This window comes from Nerophis lumbriciformis, linkage group LG39 (genome assembly GCF_033978685.3).
Source record: "Nerophis lumbriciformis linkage group LG39, RoL_Nlum_v2.1, whole genome shotgun sequence".
NCBI classification, from domain to species: domain Eukaryota; kingdom Metazoa; phylum Chordata; class Actinopteri; order Syngnathiformes; family Syngnathidae; genus Nerophis; species Nerophis lumbriciformis.
The window spans coordinates 8,540,894-8,554,518 of NC_084586.2; the positions used below are offsets into that span (position 1 = coordinate 8,540,894).

The 13,625-nt window shown below is 36.0% G+C and overlaps 1 protein-coding gene across 3 annotated transcripts in view; it reads left to right on the forward strand.

Moving 5' to 3' along the window:
- kcnn2 (potassium calcium-activated channel subfamily N member 2) overlaps positions 1–13,625 on the forward strand; it is a 150,197-nt gene that overhangs the window by 115,425 nt on the left and 21,147 nt on the right. Inside the window, exons 7-8 of one of the 3 annotated variants that reach the window (XM_061932111.2) lie at positions 5,381–5,391; positions 11,634–11,737. The exons of 1 other annotated variant lie outside the window; for it this stretch is intronic. In XM_061932111.2, the coding sequence (XP_061788095.1) occupies positions 5,381–5,391; positions 11,634–11,737 (115 nt within the window). The remainder of the gene's footprint in view (positions 1–5,380; positions 5,392–11,633; positions 11,738–13,625) is intronic. One more of the 3 variants, XM_072912719.1, reaches the window with a different exon arrangement.

The following is a 13,625-nucleotide window of genomic DNA, read 5'->3' on the forward strand; positions in this document are numbered from 1 at the left end:
CATGCACAAAAAAGTTTAAAATGTCTCTGACAATCTTGCACTTTCTGTTTTGGAAATGACATGAATGTTTGTGCCACTGCTTAATAACCGTTTAATAAATACAGTTTTGGTCAATTGACTTAGTTGTGATTTCCTTCTCTCCCTGAAAGTTTAAAATGAGCATGTATTAATGCAGTATGAAGAATAATGTTTTAATGTAGACACATAGAATCATCATACTGCTGTGATTATATGCATCAAGTGTTCATTCAAGGCTAAGGCAAAATATCGAGATATATATCGTGTATCGCGATATGGCCTAAAAATATCAAGATATTAAAAAAAGGCAATGTCGCCCAGCCCTACTGCGAATCAATTATTGTCATCTAACTGACATATACTGTAAATCATTGGTCTTAAACATGCGGCCCGCGGGCCTATTGCGGCCCGCGAGACGTTATTTTGCGGCCCCCACCTTAATATGAAAGTTTAATGTTTTTGCGGCCCGCGAGTTTTAAATGAACGGCGCTTTACAGCGTTGTGTGCGGAGCTGAAGGAATCCACCATTCACAGTGTTGTATGTGGCTCTTGACAATATTGGGGGCATTCCGTGATGGCACTGCCTTTAGTGTCCTCTAGAACCTGTCATCACGCAGTCTTTTTCACCAAACTAACAGCGTGCTGGCTCAGTCACATGTTGTATGCAGCATTTGCAGGCACACACAAGTGACTGCAAGACATACTTGAGCAACAGCCATACAGGTCTGACTGAGGGTGTTCATATAACCAACTTTAACACTCTTACAAATATGTGCCACACTGTGAACCCACACCAGACAAGAATGACAAACACATTTCGGGAGAACATCCGCACCGTAACACAACATAAACACAACAGAACAAATACCCAGAATCCTTTGCAGCCCTTTGCAGGGCTACAAAAACACCCCCGCTACCCCCCGAGCGGTCCGGTAGCTTCCAAAGCACTCCGCGGAAGGACCGAGCGACAATACAAAACTGTGGTGCACTGGACCCCAGCGCTGATACTCTGACCCCACCCCCATTTACAATCCGGGGTGTGTGATGTGGAAGGGGGGGTAGGTTAGGTTTGGTTGATATCAACACTTCAGTCATCAACAATTGAGAACAGATAAATGGATATTGAAACAGTGTAGGTCTGACTTGGTAGGATATGTACAGCACGTAGTGGACATAGAGAGAGAGAGAGAGATCAGAAATTATAAGAAAAAGTATCTACATTTGATTATTTACATTTGATTATTAACAATCCGGGGAGGGTGTTAGTTTAGGGTTGAAGTTGCCTGGAGGTGTACTTTTATTGCGGTTTTGAAGGAGGATAGAGATGCCCTTTCTTTTGCGTGTATAATTTAGAACGTCATTATACAACTAGACATGCTGAGGAGTATGCAAAATACCAGGGAGATGAAAGAGTGAACCGGGTTGCACATTTTATAACCAGTCTACTGAGGCAACAAGATTTCTTAAAGAAAGCAACCGAAAAGAGCGATGCAGCAGTCAAAGCTAGCTACATGGTGAGTGAGATGGTTGCTAGGGAGGGAAAGCCATTAAAAGAAGGTGAATTTATTAAAAAGTGCATGTTAGATTTTTTTTAAGAAATCTTTTCTTGTGGCCCAGCATTACCCAGTTTCTGCATCAAGTGGCCCCCAGGTAAATTGAGTTTGAGACACCTGCTCTAAATCAATTATTGTCATCTAACTGACATATACTGTAAATCAATTATTGTCATCTAACTGACATATACTGTAAATCAATTATTGTCATCTAACTCACATATACTGTAAATCAATTATTATTGTCTAACTGACATACTGTATAACAATGATTGTCATCTGACTAACATATACTGTAAATCAATTATTGTCATCTAACTGACATATACTGTAAATCAATTATTGTTGTCTAACTGACATACTGTATAACAATGATTGTCATCTGACTAACATATACTGTAAATCAATTATTGTCATCTAACTGGTATAAACTGTAAATCAATTATTGTCATCTGATTGACATATACTGTAAATCAATTATTGTCATCTGATTGACATATACTGTAAATCAATTATTGTCCTTTGACTGACATACTGTAAATCAATTATTGTAATTTAACTGACTTATAGTGTAAATCAATTCTTGTCATCTGACTGACATACACTGTACTGTAATCAATGTTTTGTCATCTAACTGACATGTACTGTAAATCAATTATTGTCATCTGACTGACATATACTGTAAATCAATTAGTGTCATCTGACATATACTGTAAATCATATATCGTCATCTAACTGACATATACTGTAAATCATATATCGTCATTTAACTGACATACTGTATATCAATTATTGTCATCTGAGTGACATATACTGTAAACCAATTATTTGACATCTACTGTAAATCAATTATTGTCATTTAACTGACATATACTGTAAATTAATTATTGTCATCTGACTGACATACACTATATTGCCAAAAGTATTTGGCCACCTGCCTTTACTCACATATGAAGTGCCATCCCATGGAATTATCCAAAATGTTTTGGTATCCTGGACTATTCAAAGATCCTTTCACTGGAACTAAGGGGCCAAGCCCAACTCTTGAAAGATCAACCCCACACCATAATTCCTCCTCCACCAAATTTCACACTCGGCACAATGCAGTCCGAAATGTAGCGTTTTCCTGGCAACCTCCAAACCCAGACTGGTCCATCAGATTGCCAGATGGAAAAGCGTGATTCATCAGTCCAGAGAAGGTGTCTCCACTACTCTATAGTCCAGTGGCAACATGCTTTACACCACTGCATCCGACGCTTTGCATTGGACTTGGTGATGTATGCCTTAGATAAAGCTGCTCGGCCATGGAAACCCATTCCATGAAGCTCTCTGCGTACTGTACGTGGGCTATTTGGAAGGTCACATGAAGTTTGGAGCTCTCTAGCAACTGACTGTGCAGAAAGTCTTTGCACTATGCGCTTCAGCATCCGTTGACCCCTCTCTGTCAGTTTACGTGGCCTCCCAAACTCTTCACTTTTCCTATAATAAAGTTGACTTTGGAATATTTAGGAGCAAGGCAATTTCACGACTGGATTTGTTGCACAGGTGGCATCCTATGACAGTTACATTCTTTCACAAATGTTTGTAGAAACAGTCTCCATGCCTGAGTGCTTGATTTTATACACCGGGCCAAGCGATTAGGACAGCTTGTTCTCATCATTTGGATGGGTGGCCAAATACTTTTGGCAATATAGTGTATGTACTGTATACTGTCTGACATAGTACCTCATAGTACCTGTTTTTGCAATACTTTGTGACATGTAAATAGTACTGACATAGTACCTGTTTTTGCAATACTTTGTGACGTGTTAATAATACCGACATAGTACCTCATAGTACCTGTGTTCGTAATACCTTTTGACATGTAAATAATACTGACATAGTACCTCATACTACCTGTGTTTGCAATACATTGTGACATGTAAATAATACTGAAATACTACTTTAGAGTATCTGCTTTTGCAATACTTTGTGGCATGTAAATAGTACTGACATGGTACCTCATAATACCTGCTTTTGCAATATGTTGTGACATGCAAATAGTACTGACATGGTACTTCATAGTATCTGTGTTTGCAATACTTTGTGACATGTTAATATAACTGACATAGTACCATTGTTTTCATCTAAATGTGTCCTTCTGTTGTTGCAATAATTAATTTTTCATCTAAATGTGATGTTGCAATAATTAATTTTTCATCTCTATGTGTCCTGATGTTGTAATAATTCATGTGTTCATCTAAATGTGTCCTTCTGATGTTGCAATAATTCATTTTTAAACCAAATGTGTCCTTCTGATATTGCAATAATTCATGTTTTCATGTGTCCTTCTGATGTTGCAATAATTCATGTTTTCATCTAAATGTGTCCTTCTGATGTTGCAATCATTATTTTGTTCATCTAAATGTGTCCTTCTCGTGTTGCAATAATTCATTTTTCATGTAAATGTGTCCTTCTGATGTTGCAATAGTTCATTTTTCATGTAAATGTCCTTCTGATGTTGCTATAATTCATGTTATCATCTAAATGTGTCTTTCTCGTGTTGCAATAATTCATGTTTTCATCTAAATGTGTCCTTCTGATGTTGTAATAATTCATTTTTTTCATCTAATTTTGTCTTTCTCATGTTGCAATAAATCATGTTTTCATCTAAATTTGTCCTTTTGACATTGAAATAATTAATTTTTCATGTTTTCATCTAAATGTGTCCTTCTGATGTTGCAATCATTATTTTGTTCATCTAAATGTGTCCTTCTCGTGTTGCAATAATTCATTTTTCATCTAAATGTGTCCTGATGTTGCAATAGTTCATTTTTCATGTAAATGTCCTTCTGATGTTGCTATAATTCATGTTTTCATCTAAATGTGTCTTTCTCGTGTTGCAATAATTCATGTTTTCATGTAAATGTATCTTTCTGATGTTGCAATAATACATTTTTTCATGTAATTTTGTCTTTCTCATGTTGCAATAATTCATGTTTTCATCAAAATGTGTCTTGATGTTACAATAATTCATGTTTTCATCTAAATGTGTCTTTCTCATGTTGCAATAATTCATGTTTCTTCTAAATATGTGGTTTTAATGCCGCAATAATTCATTTTTTTATATAAATGGGTCCCTCTGATGTTTCAATAATTCATGTTTTCATTTAAATGTGTCCCTTTGATGTTGAAAAAATTATTGTTTTCTTCTTAAATGTGTCTTTTTCATGTTGCAATAATTCATTTTTTTCATCTAAATGTGTCCTTCTGATGTTGCAATATTCATGCTTTCATATAAATGTGTCTTTTTCATGTTGCAATAATTCTTTTTGTCATCTAAATTTGTCCTTCTGATGTTGCAATATTCATGCTTTCATATAAATGTGTCATTCTGATGTTGCAAGATTTCATTTTTTTTATCTAAATGTGTCCTTTTGATGTTGCAATAATTAATGTTTTCATCTAAATGTGTCCGTCTGATGTTGCAATAATTCATGTTTTCATCAAAAGGTTTCTTTCTCATGTTGCAATCATTATTTTTTTAATCTAAATGTGTCTTTGTCATGTTGCAATAATTCATGTTTTCATCTAAATTTGTCTTTCTCATGTCGCAATAATTCATGTTTTCATCTAAATGTGTCTTTCTCATGTTGCAATAATTCATGTCATCTAAAGGTCTTTCCCGTGTTGCAATAATTCATGTTTTCATCTAAATGTGTCTTTCTCATGTTGCAATAATTCATGTTTTCATCTAAATGCGTCTTTCTCATGTTGCAATAATTCATTAATGTCCTTTCTTTTCCTGCGTGTTGTGGACAATGCAATAGAGCTCGGAAGTAAGTGTTCGCCTCACTTTGGACTTGTTGTGTGCATGTTTTTAGTCTGGCTCCCCTCCATTTGATAAGTGAAATTCATGCCTGTGCTGACCACTTAGGCATATAAGACACATATAAGACACACATGATGTATGATCAACCACCATGGCGTATAAGACACATATGATTCATGCCTGTGCTGACCACCAGGGTGTATAAGACACATATCAGACACACATGATGTATGATCAACTACCATGGCATATAAGACACATATAAGACACACATGATGTATGATCAAATCCCACAGGTGGAGTGAATTTCAATTATCAGTGATGGAGAGTCTTCTTCTTTCCATCCGTGCATGGGCGTAATGACAATTGGATCTTTAATCAGAAAGCGCTGATTAAACTTGCTTTCATGGACCAAAGGATGACGACTTGAGCTCCAAACTATTGCAACCTTTTCACCTGCTCCTTTTGTGTGTTTCGTTGAACAGCTTGGTCACCTGGATCAGGTCTTGGGGTCATCTTTGGGTGTGTGGAACCATTGTTTGGCCTCTTCCTGCATTTGCAGCCTCATTCTTCCCTCCATTCCTCGCTAACTTCACACTTCCTTTCACGCCGCCAATAGCAGCCAGCAGGCAACCTCTTTGAGCTGCAACACTTCACACACAGTTCATGTACAGTATGTGTGTAAATACACATATAGTACATGTACAGTATGTGTGTAAATAAACATGTAGTACATGTACAGTATGTGTGTAAATCAACATATAGTACATGTAGTATGTGTGTAAATAAACACAGTACATGTAGTGTGTGTGTAAATAAACACACAGTACATGTACAGTATGTGTGTAAATCAACATATTGTACATGTAGAATGTGTAAATAAACACACAGTACATGTAGTGTGTGTGTAAATAAACATATAGTACATGTACAGTATTTGTGTAAATAAACATAGTACATGTACAGTATGTGTGTAAATAAACGTAGTACATGTAGTGTGTGTGTAACTAATCATACAATACATGTAGTGTGTGTGTGTGTAAATAAACATAGTACATGTAGTGTGTGTGTGTGTGTGTGTGTGTATGTATGTAGCTAAGCATACAGTATATGTAAAGTGTGTGTGTAAATAAACAGTGCATATAGTGCGGGTGTGTGTAAATAAACACATAGTACATGTACAAACCCCGTTTCCATATGAGTTGGGAAATTGTGTTAGATGTAAATATAAACGGAATACAATGATTTGCAAATCATTTCCAACCCATATTCAGTTGAATATGCTACAAAGACAACATATTTGATGTTCCAAACTGATAAACTTTTTTTTTTTTGCAAATAATCATTAACTTTAGAATTTAATGCCAGCAACACGTGACAAATAAGTTGGGAAAGGTGGAAATACATACTGATAAAGTTGAGGAATGCTCATCAAACACTTATTTGGAACATCCCACAGGTGTGCAGGCTAATTGGGAACAGGTAGGTGCCATGATTGGGTATAAAAACAGCTTCTCAAAAATGCTCAGTCTTTCACAAGAAAGGATGGGGCGAGGTACACCCCTTTGTCCACAACTGCGTGACCAAATAGTCAAACAGTTTAAGAACAATCTTTCTCAAAGTGCAATTGCAAGAAATTTAGGGATTTCAACATCTACGGTCCATAATATCATCAAAAGGTTCAGAGACTCTGGAGTTATCACTCCATGTAAGCGGCATGGCCGTAAACCAACATTGAATGACCGTGACCTTCGATCCCTCAGACGGCACTGTATCAAAAACCGACATCAATCTCTAAAGGATATCACCACATGGGCTCACGAACACTTCAGAAAACCATTGTCAGTAAATACAGTTTGTCGCTACATCTGTAAGTGCAAGTTAAAGCTCTACTATGCAAAGCGAAAGCCATTTATCAACAACATCCAGAAACGCCGCCGGCTTCTCTGGGCCCGAGATCATCTAAGATGGACTCATGCAAAGTGGAAAAGTGTTCTGTGGTCTGACAAGTCCACATTTCAAATTGTTTTTGGAAATATTCGACATCGTGTCATCCGGACCAAAGGGGAAGCAAACCATCCACACATCGACACAAAGTTCAAAAGCCAGCATCTGTGATGGTATGGGGGTGCATTAGTGCCCAAGGCATGGGTAACTTACACATCTGTGAAGGCACCATTAATGCTGAAAGGTACATACAGGTTTTGGAACAACATATGCTGCCATCTAAGCGCCGTCTTTTTCATGGACGCCCCTGCTTATTTCAGCAAGACAATGCCAAGCCACATTCAGCGAGTGTTACAACAGCGTGGCTTCGTAAAAAAAGAGTGTGGGTAGTTTCCTGGCCCGTCTGCAGTCCAGACCTGTCTCCCATCGAAAATGTGTGGCGCATTATGAAGCGTAAAATACGACACCAGAGACCCCAGACTGTTGAACGACTGAAGCTCTACATAAACCAAGAATGGGAAATAATTCCACTTTCAAAGCTTCAACAATTAATTTCCTCAGTTCCCAATCGTTTATTGAGTGTTGTTAAAAGAAACGGTGATGTAACACAGTGGTGAACATGCCCTTTCCCAACTACTTTGGCACGTGTTGCAGCCATGAAATTCTAAGTTAATTATTATTTGCAAAAAAAAAATAAAGTTTATGAGTTTGAACATCAAATATCTTGTCTTTGTAGTGCATTCAATTAAATATGGGTTGAAAATGATCTGCAAATCATTGTATTCCGTTTATATTTACATCTAACACAATTTCTCAACTCATATGAAAATGGGGTTTGTAAAGTATGTGTATATAAACATACACTACATGTAGTATGTGTGTAAATAAACATATAGTACATGTGTGTGTGTGTGTGTGTAAAACATAGAGTACATGTAGTGTGTGTGTAAATAAATATCATGTAGTTTGTGTGTGTAAATAAACCTACAGTACATATAGTATGTGTGTAAATAAACAAAGTACACGTACAGTATGTGTGTAAATACACATATAGTACATGTAAATTATGTGTGTAAATAAACAAAGTACATGTTTGTGTTTGTCATGTTCATCATGTACATGTTTGTCATGTTCATCATGTTCCTCATGTTGATCATGTACATGTTCATCATGTTCATGTTTTGTCATGTTCATTATGTACATGTTCATCATGTATATCATATACATGTTCTTCATGTTCGTTATGTTCATCATGTTCATGTTCAATATGTCCGTAATGTTCAAATTGTCCGTCATGTTCAATTTGTTCATCATGTTCATCTTCTCCATCATGTTCATCATGTACATCATGTACCTCATGCTCAATATGTTCAATATGTCCGTCATGTTCAATATGTTCGTCAAGTTCATCATGTTCATTATGTTCCTCATTTTTGTCATGTTCATCATGTGCATGTACATCATGTTCATTATGTTCTTCATATTCGTCATATTCATGATGTTCCTCGTGTTCAATATGTTCGTCATGTTCAATATGTTTGTCATATTCATCATGTTCCTCATGTTCATCATGTTTTTCATGTACATAATGTTCATCATGTTCATTATGTTCCTCATATCCGTCATTTTCATCATGTTTGTCATGTTCATCATGTTCAATATGTCTGTCATGTTCAATATGTTCATCATGTTCAACATGCACATTTTCATCATGTTTGTAATATTCATCATGTACATGTTCATAATGTTCAACATGTTCATGTTCATCATGTTACTCATGTTCATCATGTACATGTTCGTCATGTTCATCATGTTCATGTTCATAATGTACATGTTTATCATGTTCATGTTCATCATGTTCATCATGTCATCATGTTCGTCATGTTCAATATGTTTGTCATATTCATCATGTTCCTCATGTTCATCATGTTTTTCATGTACATAATGTTCGTCATGTTCATTATGTTCCTCATATCCGTCATTTTCATCATGTTTGTCATGTTCATCATGTTCAATATGTCTGTCATGTTCAATATGTTCATCATGTTCAACATGCACATTTTCATCATGTTTGTAATATTCATCATGTACATGTTCATAATGTTCAACATGTTCATGTTACTCATGTTCATCATGTTCATCATGTTCATGTTCATAATGTACATGTTTATCATGTTCATGTTCATCATGTTCATCATGTCATCATGTCATCATGTTCGTCATGTTCATCATGTCATCATGTTCGTCATGTTCATCATGTTTCTCATATTCGTCATGTTCTTCATGTTTATGTTTGTCATGTTCATCATGTTCATGTTCGTCATGTTCATCATGTACATGTTCTTCATGTTTGTCATGTGCATCATGTTCGTCATGTTCATCATGTTTGTCATGTTCATCATGTTCATCATGTACATGTTCTTCTTGTTCGTCATGTGTATAATGTTCTTCATGTTCATCATGTATATGTTCATCATGTTCACCATTTACATGTTTTCATGTTCGTCATGTTCATCATGTTTGTCCTGTTCATCATGTTTGTCATGTTGATCCTGTACATGTTGATCATGTACATGTTGATCATGTTCATCATGCACATGTTCATCATGTACATGTTATTCATGTTCGTCATGTTTATCATGTATATGTTCATCATGTTCATGTTTGTCATGTTCATCATGTACATAGTCATCATGTACATGTTCTTCATGTTCATCATGGTCAATATGTTTATCATGTTCAATATGTACTTGTTCGTCATGTTCATGTTCTTCATAGTCGTCATGTTCATGTTCTTCATGTTCGTCATGTTCATCATGTTCATGTTCGTCATGTTCATCGTGTTCATGTTCATCATGTTCTTCATGGTCGCCATGTTCATCATTTTCATGTTTGTCATGTTCTTCATGTTCGTCATGTTCATCATTTTCATGTTCGTCATGTTCATCATGTTCATGTTCGTCATGTTCATCATTAAAAATGTTACATACTGAAATAAAATGGTTGTCAGTAATAGGACTTCAATACGATGACATGTTCATGTCTCTGACTAAAAATGTTACATACCAAAATAAAATGGTTGTCAGTAATAGGACTTCAATACCATTACATGTTCATGTCTCTGATTAAAAATGTTTACACACCAAAATAAAATAGTTGTCAGTAATAGGACTTCAATATGATAACATGTTAATGTCTGATTAAAAATGTTACATACCAAAATAAAATGGTTGTCAGTAATAGGACTTCAATACGATGACATGTCTTATTAAAAATGTTACATACCAAAATAAAATGGTTGTCAGGAATAGGACTTAAATACGATGACATGTCCATGTCTCTGATTAAAAATGTTACATACCAAAATAAAATGGTTTTCAGTAATAGGACTTAAATACAATGACATCTTCATGTCTAATTAAAAATGTTACATTCCAAAAAAAATGGTTGTCAGTAATAAGACTTCAATACGATTACATTTTCATGTCTCTGATTAAAAATGTTACATACCAAAATAAAATGGTTGTCAGTAATAGGACATCAATATGATGACATGTTCATGTATGATTAAAAATGTTACATACCAAAATAAAATGGTTGTCAGGATAATGAATTCAATAAGATGACATGTTAATGTCTCTAATTAAAAATGTTACATACCAAAATAAAATGGTTGTCAATAATAGGACCTCAATAGGGTGACATGTTCATGTCTCTGATTAAAAATGTTACATAACAAAATAAAATGGTTGTCAATAATAGTATTTCATAATGTTGAAATGTTAATTTCTCTGATTAAAAATGTTACATACGGTACCAAAATAAAATGGTTGACTTCAATACGATGACATGTTCATGTCTCTGATTAAAAATGTTACATACCAAAATAAAATGGTTGTCAATATTAGGATTTCATGATGATGAAATGTTCATTTCTCTGATTAAAAATGTTACATACCAAAATAAAATGGTTGACTTCAATACAATGACATGTTCAAGTCTCTGATCTGGTCTTTGTTTTCACGTGCATGCAGCACTAAGCCAACTGCGTGACCCTTCCCTCGCATCTCCGCACATCCTCGTGCATGTCCAGTACAGCGCGCGCGTGTGTGTGTGTGTGTGTGTGTGTGTGTGTGTGTGTGTGTGTGTGTGTGTGTGTGTCTGTGTGTGTGTGTGCGTGTGTCCGTGCGTGTGTGTGTGTCCGTGTGTGTGTGTGTGTGTGTGTGCATGTGTGTGTGTGTGTGTCTGTGTGTGTGTGTGTGTGTGTGTGTGTGTGTGTGTGTGTGTGTGTGCACCCAGCTAAAACATTCACTGGCCTGTGGATGGTCTTGTGTTCAGATTGAGAAGTGTTAAAATGGAGCAACGCAAGCTGAATGACCAAGCAAACTCACTAGTGGACCTCGCCAAGGTAAGCCATGGACCCTCACACCTCTCCGCTGCTTCTCTTTTTCTTCTTCTTCTTCTCCTTCTTGTTCTTCTTCTTTTTCTTCTCTTCTTCCTCCTCCTTCTGTTTCTTCTTCTTCTCCTTCTTCTTATTATTCTTCTTCTTTTTCTTCTCTTCCTCTTCCTCCTTTTTTCTTCTTCTTTTTCATCTCTTCCTCCTCCTCCTCCTCCTCCTTCTTCTTCATCTTCTCTTCTTCTCCATCTTCTTTTTCTTTTTTTCCTTCCCATTCTTTTTCTTTTTCTTCTTCTTCTTCTTCTTCTTCTTCTTCTTCTTCTTCTTCTTCTTCTTCTTCTTCTTCTTCTCTTCCTCCTCCTCCTTCTTATTCTTCTCCTCCTCCTTCCTCTTCTCATTATTTTTCTCTTTCTCCTTCCTCTTCTTCTTCTTCTCCTTCTCCTCTTCCTTCTTCTTCTTCTCTTCCTCCTCCTTCCTCTTCTCATTCTTCTTCATCTTCTTATCCTTCTTTTTCTTCTTCTTCTCCTTCCTTTTCTCCTTCTTGTCTTATTGCTCGCATGCTGCTTCAAAGTCTACAGGTGTCAAATGAACAGACATGGTTTCACACACACTCGCCTCTTCCTGTGTGTGTGCCGGCTGTACTCTGGCAACGTGTGTCTCTGATAAGCCAAAGACAAGTTTAAAGGAAGCAGGCCAAGGTGACAGCAGAACCAGGAACCTGGGGAATGACACTGTGTTGTGAGGAGGAACATTTGGCAAAGCATCATGCGACAACAAGAGCTGAGGGACTATTAGACGTCGCTTCGGAAAAGATGGCTTCTGCACTCAGGCGGTTAGCTCTTTGCCTCAGTGTTGAAGAGTTGTTGTAAGAGTTATAGTAAGAGTTGTTGTAAGAGTTGTTGTAAGAGTTGTTGTAAGAGTTATAGTAAGAGTTGTTGTAAGTGTTGTTGTAACAGTTGTTGTAAGAGTTATAGTAAGAGTTGTTGTAAGTGTTATTGTAAGAGTTGTTGTAAGTGTTGTTGTAAGAGTTGTTGTAAGATTTACAGTAAGAGTTGTTGTGTTGTTGAAGAGTTGTTGTAAGAGTTATTGTAAGTGTTGTTGTAAGAGTTACAGTACCAGTTGTTGAAGAGTTGTAAGTGTTGTTGTAAGAGTTGTTGTAAGTGTTGTTGTAAGAGTTATAGTAAGAGTTGTTGTAAGTGTTGTTGAAGAGTTGTTGTAAGAGTTTTTGTAAGTGTTGTTGAAGAGTTTTTGTAAGTATTGTTGAAGTGTTGTTGTAAGAGTTTTTGTACGTGTTGTTGAAGAGTTGTTGTAAGTGTTGTTGAAGAGTTGTTGTAAGAGTTGTTGTAAGTGTTGTTGTAAGAGTTTTTGTAAGTGTTGTTGAAAAGTTGTTGGAAGAGTTGTTGTGTTGTTTTAAGAGTTGTTGTAAATGTTGTAAGTGTTGTTGGAATAATTGTAGTGAGTGTTGTTGAAGAGTTGTTATAAGTGTTGTTGTAAGAGTTATAGTAAGAGTTGTTGTAAGAGTTGTTGTAAATGTTGTTGTAAGAGTTGTTGTAAGTGTTGTTGTAAGATTTGTTGTAGGTGTTGTTGTAAGATTTGTTGTAGGTGTTGTTGTAAGAGTTGTTGTAAGTGTTGTTGTAAGAGTTGTTGTAAGTGTTGTTGGAGTAATTGTAGTAAGTGTTGTTGAAGAGTTGTTGTAAGTGGTGTTGTAAGAGTTATAGTAAGAGTTGTTGTAAGTGTTGTTGTAAGAGTTTTTGGAAGAATTGTTGTGTTGTTTTAAGAGTTGTTGTAAATGTTGTTGTAAGAGTTATTGTAAGAGTTGTTGTAAGTGTTGTTGAAGAGTTGTTGTAAGAGTTGTTGTAAGAGTTGTTGTAAGTGTTGTTGTAAGAGTTGTTGTAAGTGT